Source organism: Macrobrachium rosenbergii, chromosome 51 (assembly GCF_040412425.1).
Source record: "Macrobrachium rosenbergii isolate ZJJX-2024 chromosome 51, ASM4041242v1, whole genome shotgun sequence".
Taxonomy (NCBI): domain Eukaryota; kingdom Metazoa; phylum Arthropoda; class Malacostraca; order Decapoda; family Palaemonidae; genus Macrobrachium; species Macrobrachium rosenbergii.
The window spans coordinates 52,926,116-52,941,324 of record NC_089791.1 but is presented as its reverse complement, the minus strand read 5'-3'; the positions used below and the strand labels follow the sequence as shown (position 1 = coordinate 52,941,324).

Sequence of the window (15,209 nt, the reverse complement as noted above, 5' to 3'; positions counted from 1 at the left end):
CTGCGAGTGTTTTACAAGGTTCAGTCTATATGTAAATGTTTTTACAGGGCTCACAGCGTATCTATAAATGTTAAAAGGATCAGTTTATCTGTAAATGTTTTTATAAGGCTCAGTTTACCTGTTAATGTTTTACAAGGCCTGTAGTATATCTGTAAATGTTTGAACAAGGCTCATCTTACCTGTAAATGTTTTAACAAGGCTCAGTTTGTCTATAAGTGTTTTTACAAGGCTCATAATTTGTGTAAATGATTTTACAAGGTCCAGTTTATAGGTATGCTATGTACAGACCAAAGAAAATGGACTCAAAAGTTAGACAGCACAAGTCGTTAAAAGTGCGTTTCCAGTGCAGCGACTCAACTAATGTAGCGGCACGATTACAGCTACCTTTTCGATTTTCACTACCACGACTTTGATTGTTCTAATAGTCTAATTCATCAGTCTCATTGTTGATGTCATATATATATATATATATATATATATATATATATATATATATATATATATATATATATATATATATATATATAATCAGTTAGACTGTTGATTATAGCAAATGACTTTATGCAGTCGTTGAAATGCTGCACTGGAAACGCATCTTTAACATTATAGTTTCACCCTATAGACTTTGGTTTCACCATCCTGTCACTTTCTTGTCCAGACCCGCAGCAAGAAGCAAGAGGAGAATGCCACTGCCATAGACATGAGTGTCACTTCTGGTCAGAACCAGTTGGAACTGAGCCCGGCTGGGGAGAATGGTGTCAGTGACGGTCACAAGTAAGTTTTCGAGGTTTCCAGTAAGAGGGTAGTCTGTAAGGGCTTTAATTTTAAGTTATTTTTTTTCTGTAAAGTTTATATTTGTTTTTTCAAGTACGGTATATATTTTTTATGCATTTTATTTCAATAGAGATGATAATAGTTGTTAAATAATATTTTTAACACAAGTAAGTTTTCGAGACTAAGAGGAAGAGCAGGGTGTAGTCTGTAAGGCTTAATTTTATTTTTATTCCAGTGAATTTTAAATTTCTTCTCAAAGTACGATATGTACAATAGGCCTATATTTCTATGCATTTTTTAATTGAAGAGATAATAATAAGCCCTTCATCTCAATACTTTCGACCGTAAATTATTTTTTTCAAGTGTGTTTTGACTTAAGCATCTACATTTTTTTTTCTAAGCCAGTAATGATGGTTCAGGTGACTTAAAGAGGTAAAACACACATTCTGTTCCAATTTTGTAGTACTAAATTTTTAATCAATGGAGAAAATTAAGCCGGCCAAGTCATTACAGCAGGCTTAGTTTCCTCTTAAGCTAAATAGAATAATACTGGTTGTTTGGATATCGTCTTTGTGTGTGTGTGTGTGTGTGTGTGTGAGTACGTGTGCGTGTGTGCGCATGCCTCTCATTTGTTTTTTGAATTTTTCTCTTAATTCACCACATTCCTAAATTTGTATCAGTAATGTTGATTAATTTTTTATGCTTAGTTCTCATTCTTAATTTCTAACTACAAAACATAAATTTATGCACATAATATATAGTCTACGGGTACCTAAACCTTTTTAACCATAACAGTATCGTAAAGAAATATATAAAGGTCAAAATAATGTACGCCTAAATAAAAAAATAAAAAAAGGAGTCAGTAACTTTTGACGGAGATAGGTATACCAGTTTGATCATAAATTCTTTCAGAGATTTGAAGTTTTTATCATTATCATAAGGTATAGGTACTTTATTATTATTATCAAAATTATTATTATTATTATTCCTGTAACATTTTGCAACAATATAGCGTTGCTGTGTTTAAAGCCGTTGGAATGTTTAAAATGAATTGCACATGACGCTTCTAGTTGGGAAAACTCGCAGAATAATTTGCCCCCATTTCTAAAAAAAAAAAAAAAATGAGCGTAACCACATCTGAGGACTGTTTACATACAAACCAAGTCTTTGAAAACTGGTCTTCCCTTTCTAAACCACCTCGAAGCAAAAAAGAGAGGGCGGAGGCAGGAGGAGGAGGAGGAACTACAACAGAAGTGGTAACGACGAAGTCGACGAGTCTAACAGCTACGCCTCCTGACGAGGAATGCCGAGCTTTGAGAGATATGTGCTTCCTTGCTACTGCGTACGCGGCCAATATCGGCGGAACCGGTTCCTTGACGGGAACCGGGCCTAACCTGGTCGTCAAAGGTGTACTTGCAAGGTCAAATATACAAATCTTTTTTTTTAACCTTCATGCATGCTTTGTCATGGTTTAAAAGGTCCTGCAAGGTTAGTGCAACACTTGAACTAGCACATGGCGTTTGGGAAAGGGTTTTACCCCTTAGCCTGAAATGTTGGTCTTTTTCTTCGTTTCCAGATAACACTTATTGCATGATTTTACACGATGGGGATATAACTCTTCTTCTTTGCTCTCTTTTGTATATATAAAAACTGCTTAAATAATTATGAAATTGCAACACAGAAACAAAGGTTAGCCAAGTTACAGACTGCGAAAATTAGGAGGTACTCTTACTCAGACTAAATTACCAAGAACAGAAAACTACCAGAAAAATTAAATGGCCGGGGTAGTTCAGTATTAAAATTTTTGTCGAAATGCCTCGGTAACTCTACAGAGTTTGTCAGCGCAAGTTATGCTGCCATCGAACGTATCTTGAATAGATCATAATGGAGAGTTTAAAGAAAGTATATCCTTGGGCAAATCATGCTAGATTAATAGAGGTAATTACAATTATGGTTTTAAAAGGATAGTAATTTTATATTTCTCCGTGGAGCAAGATGACCAGGGCTGTGTATTGGATCTTGTAGATATATCCTTTGCGTTCAAATTTATACGAATAATCAACCGTTGGTCGCTAATTTTCTTTAAAAATTTGCTTCCTAAATCTGGGAAGTTCTAGTAGTGTCCGGTTTTCCTGAAAGAAAATTTTAATCGGTGAAATTTCTGAATGGTTAAATCCGAAGAAAATGTATTCAAAGCTCTCTTATGTACAAAATACATCCTCATTTTTAAATAGTGTAAATTCTTAAAGGTCTCTTGAGGTTAAAATGGTTTGTTTTGTCATTAAGTTGTGTTTTGTATGTTTCGATACTTGGTGTTATGGATGGCACTTTATACTCTCAATTGATGCAGACCAATGTGAACTCTTGAGTGTGGAAGTTTGTAGGATAACTTCACACAATACTCAAGAGGTGAATGAATGAGGGTTATGCCCATAGTAAAAAGGTCTTCACCCATGGGCGCCCGCACGTAGGTGCAATGGGAGCACTTGCCAAACGGCCCTCCTCCTGAAATCTTGGAAAAATTTATTATATATATATATATATATATATATATATATATATATATATATATATATATATATATATATATATATATATATATATATGCAGTGGAATTGCTTTATTCATTAAAAGAAATTCAGGCACTGATACTGTTTTTGGAATTAGCCTGCTAGTTCAAAGGGTCAAACGTGTTTGTCTGCTTGATACCTGAAACTATCCACATATGTATTAAGATTTGGGCCCCCTTGGAAAATATGCTGCTGTCGTCCATGGTTCACTCCGTACATAATGCACTTACACTAACCATACTTACTGCAAGTAAATAGTTGCTTGAACATTGAATAGACATACCTATTGATTTACAATAATTTACTTAAGTGTTTACTATTAATTAACTTGAAAATTTTCATCTCCAGATTAACAAGGACCTACTTGAATACGGCGTCATACAAGGTTTAAGTAGACACCCTGCGTCTTTTGTAACTTAACTACTATGACTGTTTTTCCCCACCAACGCAATAGATACTAACAATCACGGGGTAGAGAAAGAGGATTATTAACTTAAAACTTTTCCTCTTCAGATTAACACAGGGTCTACTTGAATGCGGCGCCATACAAGGTTATAGTAGGACACTTCTTCGTGTTCTGTAACTTAGGCCTAACTGCTATGACTGTTTTTCCCCACCAGCGCGATAGACACTAACAATCACGAGGTAGAGAAAGAGGACAAAATAACTGACGAGGAAATTGACGCAGCTAATGCAGAGGTATTTAGACAAAGACACATCATGCGACGCGCTCTCCTCCTGGGCGTCGCTTACTCTGCTAATGTGGGAGGAACTGGGGTTGTTACTGGTACCTCTCCCAACCTGGTCCTTATGGCTGTGCTTCAGGAGTAAGTCTCTCTTGTTAGGATCTTCCAGTGTATGAAGAGACCCTTGGTATATTTAATCTCATTAGGATTGTAAAGCTTTAATCTTAGAATGTACATTAACAACTGGTGGATCTTGTAAATGTACTAAAACTTAGGTTCCTTTTAGGTGGAAAGAATTATCCATTGCAGTGCTGAGTTTCACTAGTTATAATTTCTATCAAGCAGCAGTTTGATGAAAGTTGTCATCAGTTGTTAGGCAAATTTAGTGGGATCAAGTTAACGTAATAAAATTGAATATTTGGAGAAAAATCCTTTGGTTTGGAGCACATGACATAAAGCTACATATATTTTATATAGTATAATTGATTATTACAAAAAACTAAGATTCTACTAGGCAAGAGGATTAAAAGCATAGTTTGTTTAAACCATCACAGTTTGCTAAGGTAAACTGAAAGTGTACTAGTCAGGTAGAAAATACCTACTTAAGTAGTCTACTGTAATTATCTATTTCCTTAATTCTCCAAGGTTTCAGGAAGTTTCCTTCCTTTGGAGTTTGGTCCACTTTTTATTCCTCCTAATTCCTGTGAAGGCTGATTCTTGACGTAGGCACTTGCATAGCGTTACAGTAGTCAGTAAAAGGGGAACAAAGTGTAACTAAAGCTGATGCCAATTTCCCTCGTAGGGACATATGTTTTGGACTACCTAAGTTTTAGATCAGGTAGCTGAGACAACTTAAAGTAACAATTGTCATCCTCTCTTAAGGCAGCTATCCACACTGTTGTGAGGTAGAATTCTTACTGGCATTATTTCACCCGCAAGTGGCAGTTGACCAAGTAGGCTATGTCGTCTTCAAATTCATGGTTTTAGAACTTGGTGGCAAGGGTGGCGGTAAGTTTTCATGGACCATTCAGTTTTCTTTTTCTCTAGTTTTGCTTAGTTTCATCAGTTTTAGGTCTAATATAGATGACAATACTGGATATTTTTTCCATTTAAAATGGTTTTTAGCTGGAATCATCACATACACACATGTGTAAGTTATCTAAAATACTAAAATAACTGAAGGACTTTTTATTGACTAATTTCTGAAATACTAAAATAACTGAGGGACATTTATTTTCTGACTAAAAGAAGTATGCCCACATGATTTTGTAATGAGAAAACTGGGAGGCATGTAGTTTTTTTTTTTTTTTTTTTTTTTTACCCAGCCTGTTATAGGAGGTGAATAATGCTGAGGTGGAGAACCATTTTCAAACTAGTATGAAGTGTTTCACTGTGGTTCTAGAGCCAACTGTGCAGACCTATTTGCAGTTGCATTCAGTATTAAGAATTTGCCCGAAAAATTATACTAGAAATTTCAATTATCTAGGAAAGCCATATATGTTCTGGAAGTGCTAGAGGGTGGGCACGTATTTTTCAAATCGTTAGTCAAATTTTCTTTTAATGTGGTACAGCTATGCTCTTAAGTGATGCGACATGATTTACATAGGATTTCGTTAAAAATTCACGAACTGACAATGGCATGCTCCATATTTATCTATTATTTCAATGCGAAAACACGATTATTACAATAAGGCCATAATATGTTTCATAAGAGTGAAATCTGTCATATATTTCAGAACTGTAAGAAAATATCACGTGTAGCCAAATTTCTTAAAAAACAGTTACGAAACATTTAATTCCGTTTACTCATCGCTGATACATTTGACAAAAAAGTCATCCTCAAACCTCAGTTCAAATGTTAAATGAAAAAAACGAAAAAAATGTCATAATATTAACATTGCTTCCATTGCAACCATAAAAATTCGAAATAGTTCTATTTATTGGTTTTTACGCCTCAACGCTGAAAAAAAATGTAAGTGAATACAAAAGTAGAATGCATCCACGGATATCAACTATTGGGGTGGCAGCGCAAACACCAGAAACATAAGCGTACGATGAGTAGCGACAATGAAATGATCTTGAAACCATTTATTTTATATTTGTTTTTGGAATATTTGGATTTTCGTAAGAAAAATTATTTTATTTCTTAACCACTTCAAAACTTATGGCTTACTAGCAAATATTCGCCTATTCAATTATTCTTTTGTTAAGGCCAAGATTTTGTTCCTAGGCTCAGGTGTGTTAGATTTCTTTACTTACTATAAATACATTACACTTAGCATTCACATCTCCATATTAACAATTTATGGCCAGAAAGCATGTGAAGTTATCTAAACATTCTTTCACTGCAGGTTACCTTATGAATGAATAAATTATCCACCAAGAGTGAGCAGAAAGACTTTTAAGTATATTTTACAGTTAAAACACAAGTGTTCCATAGGCCTCCATATTAATACAAATAGATATTTCGATTAACAGCCATCTTCTCCATATAATTAAAATCATCATCATCATTTATTCTACAAATAAAGTCTTTAGTAACAGATAACATCTCAGAAGGCTTAGATTAATTTTGTAAGCCTATAAATCATTTTGCAACAAAAGGCAGCTTGGACACAGCCTAAAAACTTCAGCAGTCAAAGAAAACTTGTTGTAATTCATATTCCTATTCTGAAAATCTTATGATTGGTGAGCTGATTAAGTCTACCGTTACAATGCTGCAGAGGTAGTTACGTTGACCAGCCCGAGGAGCATGTCAAGCGCGCTGTCATTGGCGGCACCGCTAACCTCACCACACCCTGCTTTGAGCTAAGCAGTAAAAAAAAAAGTTCAAATCAGACAGGGTACGAATTATACCAATCCATAAAAGGAATCATATTTATATAACCATAGGGAAAATAGTGCTAGCTGTGAATTCGCAAACTTGTCGATATGTATGACATTGGAAATGACTGTAATACAAATGAATCTTTTCCATATATATATATATATATATATATATATATGAAAGATTTTGGGGTTACCTTGTCTTAAAAGTTGAATGGTTGTCATTTATTTCCATCCATCCTTTCTAATCTGGTGATGAATGATCCCTAAGTCTCTGCTCTTGGGCCATAGCCTTCAATTTCATACATCCATCTGTCTATTCATCTTTACCCATCATATGAAGCACTTGAGGACAAGCATGGCAAGTAACTAGTTTGGGTTGTCACGTGTATAACAGGACACTGACTTTGTGTGTAAATTGATACTGCACATCGTTCACTGGTAAGGCTCACTGTACAAGATTTATCAGCTTGTTTTGGTTAATTTGAAACTTGATTGGACCTTTTATTTAAGGGGCAAAATTAAAAGGGACAAATGAAACTGCTACAGTTGATATGATTTAGAAAGGTGGTGGCATTCGCTTGTGACTTGTCCAGAGCACCTGGGTAGGTCAGCTTAAACCTTTCTGCTGTTATCTTGTCCAAGCTAGCTTTGATTTCAGTTGTGAAAAGACCAGGTACTTTCTTGGTGGTTGCCCTGAGATCAATGAGAATTAATTTCCTGTGATTGTTCAAACAAACTATACTTTGCATGTTAGTCATTAGTAATCAGTAGATAAAACTGCACTGGACAAGACTGCTGGTTGTTTTAATGGAGTCTTGCTTTTAATTTGCTTGTGCACTAATGTGAAAATTTTTCTCTAAGCATAATGATTATAATTTTGTTACCTACTTGATATTTCATTTGATGCTTATAGTATTTTCTTAAAAACTGGATATTTTGATGGAATAACTTTACAATGTGTAACAGTATTTTTTTTTTAGAAACCATTTAACAGTTATTTGCAATACAGTTTGGAATATTAGATTTAAGTCTCAAGGGGGTAAATGATGAAACTCCATAAATCTGTAATGTTTAAAAGATAAATGGTAAACTCCATAAATGTGTAATATGAATCTGAACTTTTTTTGTACTTGACAGCTCTTTCAGTGAGCCAACAGGACTGAACTTTGCCACCTGGATGGCTTTCAATGTCCCTGGTATGATTCTCTGTGTCATCCTGGCTTGGATATGGCTGCAGGTCCTTTTCATGGGTCTTTTCAGGTAACTATACAATAATGTGGTGAATAGACTACGGCAGAAATTTTCTTTACTTTCTTTAAAGCCTTTTTTATACAGGATAAACTTGCAATGATTAATAATAAAAGAGAATCTTAAGACCAACAAGAAGTTGCTCTGGATGAGGAAATTTTTGTTCTTGCAGTTAGGCAAGAAAATACAGAGTTCCCATTTCAAAAACTTAAATGTAAACTTTCTCCTACACGGAATGCTGGATTCGCTTATGTAGCTGTATTTTGTTTTATATCCTTTTCTAAATACTGAATACCATTGTAAGTTTTTTTTTTTTTTCTTGCTAGGGGCCTCAGGGCCATGTAAACCGATTTTTAATATTAATCAGCTTAGTTTCTGGTAGGTTTGAAATTTACCTGCAGTTGAAAACGTAACTTGCTACACTTGTGCCAAGAAATCCATATTAGCATTGGAAGGTGGTGGGGAGAAATTTCTTACCTATCATGATGGTCTGATGTAGAAAAATATAGCATTTACAATAAGATGTTCCTTGCATGGTGAACTGTGGTTAGTGCTAAGGGTTTGAGAGTCTCCCCTGGGTTCCCACCTGCATTGCTCTATGGCTTTAATTTTTATTAAAATCAGCTTTTAATTTTATTTGAAAAATAGTTCAATAGAATCCCTTCAGGACATTCACATTAGTCTAAAAAAGGCACAGTGTTTTTAAAATCTACTAGAATTGTTGTGAAGCTAGGAAAGGTGGTTTGTTGCATAGTATATTTGGCAATCCAAGATACTGCAGAAGTGAAGGCTTATTGTCACTGACGCTGGGCTGGACTTTGCAATATAAATATTGTATCCCTGTTTCCTTTTTAAACAACCATTCTAATAGTTGCCATATTGTTTGCCCATGCACTAATTATTGAGATTACAGTAATATAAACTTTTAGTTTTAATTATGTACTCTATCACAGATAAGTTGGGATTTTAACATTTTTCACTGTTTAGTACAGCATTGTGGATATGTACACAGATACTGTAATATAGTAAGTGGTCATACAGTACATACATGTACATGGTGCTCCTTGCACTTCAGTACTGTAACCATAAAAAATTTAAATTTTAGAAAGCAGAGCCCCATCCAGCAATCAACACCGGAGCGTACAGCTGCAGTTAGGAGACTGATTCGCCAAAAATACAAGGAACTTGGACCAATGACCCATCACGAAGCCACAGTCCTCACACTTTTCATAATATTAGTTTTGCTGTGGCTCTTCAGAGCACCAGAATTTGTCCCCGGTTGGTCTGCGTGGTTCAAAGATGCATTTGAAGGAGTGTAAGTACCCAAGACCATTCATGGCATTGCTGTTTCTGGGAAGTACAAGTGAATGTCCAAAAAATTAATTAAAGTAGCACAGTAGTAGTAATAAAAAATTTGAGCTGTGATAAACTTCAACCTTCCTGATTATGTCCAACTAGCATTTAATTGTACAGATATTTTGTGAGTTGCTGTATTGACTATTATGATTAATGGGTACTCATAAAAAGCATGAATATTCTCTGCTCTGTACTATGGCCTGCCTTTCCAAATTCCCATCAGGTCTAGGTCTCCATCTATTCCTTTTCTCCTCGGTTTCCTGAGTGTTCCCATGGGTCTTCATCCTACTATTTCCAAAGCTGTTTTTCTTACCAACTGTTCCTCATCCATTTCCATCACATGTTCAAATCATCTCAATTTTGGGCATTTTTTTTTTTTTTATGTTGATCATCCACCCTCCAATCGTCAAACATACCAAATTGCAGCCCTCTAGCCCCAGTAGTTTTTATTTTACTTAAGGTTAAAGTTAGCCATAATTGTGGCTCTGTCAATGATATAGGATAAGTCTAGGGTTGTGAAAAAAAATTTGTTTTTTCAGGAAAAAACAAGGTTTTTTCATGTTTTTCCTTTTCTTCAGTTTTTTCCTTGCATCCAATTTCCCCATTATTGAAGACCTTAGATATAATAGACCTTTGATATTATTTAAGACTCACACCTTCCTTCTAAGTTAGAGGAATTAGAGGAATCATTGAAATAAGGATATTTTTTTTGCTATCTATTTGTCTGATTTTTCCTCTTCTTTTGTTGCTGTATATATATCGAGGTAGAGCAATTTTCTTTTGTTGGATTGGCTAAGTATAGCCCGAGCGGTTGTGGTAAACTGCAACCAACCCTAACCAAAACATCACATGGACAATAATTATTGCATTCTTTTATTGTCAATCTCAGGGAAAACATTTTGCTACCTACCATCGGCTACTGTAGCTTACTGGTGGCCTACCGTAGGTTGTAGCCTATGATTTATTAGCTTTCACCAAAGGAAAACCTTGTACGACTACCAAAAATTTGGCATGCTGTAGCCATGCACATATAGGCTAGGTCTTTTTTTCACTTACCAGGAAAAAACTTCATTATAATATTTATCGACATTAGTAATCAAAAAAAAAAAAAAAAAAAGACTGTAAAGTTTAAAAGCAATTGTCACTGTCAAGTAAACACTGATCACTGTCCCTATTTTTTTTTGTTGTATAATATGTCTAGTCTTTATTTTCACATGTAGTATGCCATATATATTCATCTATCACAAAATCAAACCATATATAACAAACAAGGCATGTTTTCAGACAATGAGTAACGCCCACATTCTTAGTAAATGTACACGAATATCACTAGGATTGTGATATCTTTGACCATATATATCACCTCTTATAATGAGTACAGTCACCTTTCACCCTTTCACCCACGCTCTAAGCACAACTGCCCACATTTACTTTGGTTCTGGAATAGAGCTTATTAATACAAGTATGCTACAAGTTTCAGTTGAACATGTTTGATACTGAACACGTGTTGTACCATGCATACTCTTCAGGAACTGCTGCCAATCATTCAGTTTTCATACCTCTGAATCTGATACATGTATGATACAAGTTTCAATTGAACATGTTTGATACTGAACACGTATATGCCGTGTCATACATACTTTTACGGAACTCTTCCTGTTCAAATGCATTTAAATTGAAGTAATTGACCCCAGTACTTCATGGTTTCAAGATATGATTGAAAAATAACAGTAAAACTTGTTTGATAATTGAAAATTTCAATGTTCAAATGTGAAACATTGAAATTCTAATGATATAAATGTAGTTATGTACCCAAAACACTCATAATCTCAAGTGGGTGATAGTTGAGATACCACTAGTTTTCCTTACTTTCCCCGAGTTTTTATTTTTCACGCTGTAATAGACTTTTCTTTTCAGTGTTAAATTGCCTTGTTACCCAAGCTCTGGCATAATATAAGTACAGTTAGAAATTTTTTATAGTTTAGGAAGCAATAGAATGTGAATAAATGTTTAAAAAATAAAACAAAATTTTTGGCCTGTTTTTTTTCACGAAATTATTTCCCAGAAAAACAAGTTTTCTTTTTTTTGCGGGGGGTTACAACCCTAGATAGACCGCCACTGAGCCATGGTTTTAAGTTTCATGGGTTGTGGCTCATACAGTATTATACCGAGACCAACGAAAGATAGATCTATTTTCGGTGGCCTTGATTCAGGACCTTGATCATAAGTTGTAGCGGCTGTACAAAAAAGTCAATTGCACCGAAGAAACTTCGGTGCATTTTTTACCCGTTAAATTTGTAGTGAAGTCTATTTATCAAAGTACAATACTTTAATCTGACTTGCCACCTTTTTATATTTCCAGTGAGGTTGATGATGCTACTCCAGCTATGTTAATTGTTACTCTTCTGTTCATATTACCAGCAAGATTAAATTTCTGGTGCTTCAGAAATCCTAAAGGTAAAGTATACACTGTACTTAAGAAATACTAGGCCTTTGACCCCTATCATGAAAGTAATTTTCATACTTTTTAGAATGTTGCATAGTGATTTAGGGGAGATTTTTATTGCAGTAATAGCCGTAAATTGGCTGTCCATGGTAGTAAAACTTCATAGTTAAGATGTGCTTAGTTAAGAGTTAATGTAAACATTTAAAGTTTTGATTTATAGTCGTACTCTTACTTCATCCTAATGAATACGATGTTCTTTGGATGCTTGAATTCCAGGTCAATGGCCCCTGTGGGATTGTTCCATATGAATAGGGTTCATCTTTTCAATAATATATTAATAATAATGATAAAATCTCTCACAGCAGTATAAATTACAGATCCTGAGCCCCCTCAACCATCTCCAGCCTGTATGAACTGGCAGGTTGTCCATGAGAAAATCCCCTGGGGCGTTGTGCTCTTGCTTGGTGGTGGATTTGCAATGGCTGAAGGCGCCAACAAATCAGGGCTGTCCGCATGGCTTGGAGATCAACTTGTGGCTTTCGACGTGATGCCCAAGGAGGCTATAGTATTTGTTGTGTCTCTGATGACAGCTATGTTGACTGAAGTAGCCTCTAACACTGCCACAGCCTCCATTCTGCTGCCAGTACTTAAAGAAATGGTGAGAACAATGTTTTGAATATTTCGAGGGTGGAAATAAATGTTTAAAAAAACTGAAGTGTCGCAAGGCTCTGTAAAGCGTGTTTTATGGTTTGGTCATTCAAGATATCCATATTGTAGAACACTGTCATTTTGTACACAAAAGCTGTAACCAGTTATTTTGTTAATGAAATGCTTGGTGACACTGGAGATCTTGCAAGGCAGAAACAATTCCACTTTAGATACCCCAAAGATTAGATGAGGAAGACAACACAATATTTTATCTTCAGTAGTTGCTGTTAATTTTTGGACTAACGATGCTTTATTGGGAAATGTTTTCAGTGTATTTTTTTTTCAGTATTGACTCTTTCAGCTTTTCTTTTTAGTATCCTAAATATAAAGTAGTTTCAACAAAAGTCATTTCTTTGTAACTACTTATATAATACAAACTCACATAAGGTTCTTTGTACATAACTATAATTCAAACTTGGTTGCAAATTGGTACATTCATGTACATACAAGCCTAAAATAATACTGTATTACAAAACCTTTTGCTTCTTCAAGTTTCATTGCTTACATACTAATCTTAACGATTGTCTCCAATTGGAATGGGGATGAACACTTGCAAATTTCCTTTAACCACTGGGCAAATCACAAGAACAACTTTCATGCACAGATTAACCAAATGTGACTCCACAAGCAGTCAAAACTTCTAGATAGTAATTAAGGGCATGCTTCTGTTCAGTCTCTCTTCAGATAAAGATCAACTTGGTCATATTTTGTGGTAAAATTTGTCCTTGGTTAGGATAGGCTCAGTTGGATTGATTTGTATGTCCCATATTATTCTAATACTGTGATAAGCATCTTTCATTTTAAAATATCCTTATTTGATGACAGTCTTAATGCTACAATTCACAATCCATTGATAAAAAATCAGAAAATTAAGGTTTGTTTCCCAAAAGTAATCTTGTATTTCAGACTCTAAATGTAAATGCAAGTTCACACTTTTGAAATTTTGCTGAAAGTAATCTTGTATTCCAGGCTCTAAACATAAGCGTAAATCCACTGTACCTAATGTTGCCAGCAGCTGTATGTTGCTCCTATGCCTTCATGTTGCCAGTTGCAACACCACCAAATGCAATTGTGTTCAGTGCTGCCAATATGAAGAGTGCAGACATGGTAAGTTATTTTTAATTTGCAAGAAAAACATTTGGCCTGACAATATTAACATGAACGTTTTAAATTTGAATTAATTTCAATAAATGTATAATTGTTTGCAGATAGAGAATAGCATTTATAACTGACTTATCTTCATATAACCAAAGGTTTGTTATATCTTAATAATAATGCATTTCATTCTTTACAGATGAAAGCTGGGTTCATAATGAACATTATATGTGTTGTAGTGATAACTGTGATGATAAACACCTTAGGTGTAGCATTGTTTGATCTACAACATATGCCTCCTTGGGCAAATTCAACTATTAATGCTTTAAACTGAAGATATCGATTAACAGCAGGTTAGCCTCGAGTCTAATCTACAGACTAATGCTGTGGGGGAGGACAATCCATTCTTCGTAAACTTGGGGATTAAATGGCAGTCATTCTAATTAAAACTGTCTTTGGCTGTAAGAACATTTATTTTTTAAGTCTTCTATGGCTCTGAAATATTTACAGTAATGCCCTTTTATGTAGCAGTACAGAATTTTTTTTACATTACTGTATTGTATTACTGCAGACAGTTTGGCTGGCCAAATTGTAGACCTCTCAAGTCTTAACTATGTATCCAGGATATTTTTAGTGAAAGGATATTTCATCTGAATTTTCAGATTTGTTTTCACTGAAATTCAGGTTATAGTCACGTACATAAATTTTGTCTTTTTAAGTGTCCGTAAGTTTTGTAACACATTGTAAGTTTTAAGCTAACAGCATTTAAACACTTTTCTTTAACCTTCAGGAAGAAAGTTATTTAACTTGATTTGCAAACAAATGGACAAAACATGTATAAAAACTGTAATTTTTAATTTCTTAAATTTTGTTTTAGTCAAATTTTGCCATAAGAATGCTCAGAACTGTAAATTAAGGTTATTTATTTCTGACTTGCATCACCTTTGATTGTACTGCTAAGAATATTTCTCAGTTTTAACTTTAATATTTATACATACTTGAAGCACTGTAGATGTAAGTTTATGATGACAATACAAATGATCTATGACGCTTCTGTGTGAATAAAGTCAAAGTTGTTAAATTATAATTTTAATTATAAATTGCTTCAACTTAAGTGAGACTAAAGTATATTTTACAGAAATGTTAAGGTGATTTTTAAATAATGATTATTCATCCTAGTGCTTTCTTTACATCCTCCTTTGTTATGACACTCCTTTATAACTTCTATCATGGAAATGATACAAAAATATGAACACGAGGTCACAAAGATTATGAAATGACGCAGTGCAAGCCAGTTGGTTTACATCAGTGTCCAGGAAGAAATTCTAATCTTTAACATAACCTTCCTGTGCTTGCTGAAACTACCAAGATCCTGACACTATACTTTGGTCTAAGAGGTCAGATTCTCAACTGATTGAACTGCAAGGCTCACACTGGGCACAAAACAGTCTCATCCAACCCCAACATAAGGAAATCTCGGAGAAAGGAAGCCAAAAT

The 15,209-nt window shown here is 34.6% G+C and overlaps 1 protein-coding gene across 21 annotated transcripts in view; it reads left to right on the top strand.

Annotated features, from left to right (window-relative positions):
• LOC136833410 (Na(+)/citrate cotransporter-like) overlaps positions 1–14,890 on the top strand; it is a 92,011-nt gene extending 77,121 nt beyond the window's left edge. For 8 of the 21 annotated variants that reach the window (XM_067095539.1, XM_067095521.1, XM_067095518.1 and 5 more), the window contains 9 exons: positions 659–774; positions 1,979–2,194; positions 3,965–4,171; positions 7,997–8,119; positions 9,213–9,422; positions 11,826–11,920; positions 12,287–12,567; positions 13,587–13,724; positions 13,912–14,890. In XM_067095539.1, the coding sequence (XP_066951640.1) occupies positions 659–774; positions 1,979–2,194; positions 3,965–4,171; positions 7,997–8,119; positions 9,213–9,422; positions 11,826–11,920; positions 12,287–12,567; positions 13,587–13,724; positions 13,912–14,046 (1,521 nt within the window). In that variant the 3' untranslated portion in view covers positions 14,047–14,890. The remainder of the gene's footprint in view (positions 1–658; positions 775–1,978; positions 2,195–3,964; positions 4,172–7,996; positions 8,120–9,212; positions 9,423–11,825; positions 11,921–12,286; positions 12,568–13,586; positions 13,725–13,911) is intronic. The other 13 variants (XM_067095535.1, XM_067095527.1, XM_067095531.1 and 10 more) reach the window with 3 other exon arrangements.
• Positions 14,891–15,209: the final 319 nt, after the last annotated feature.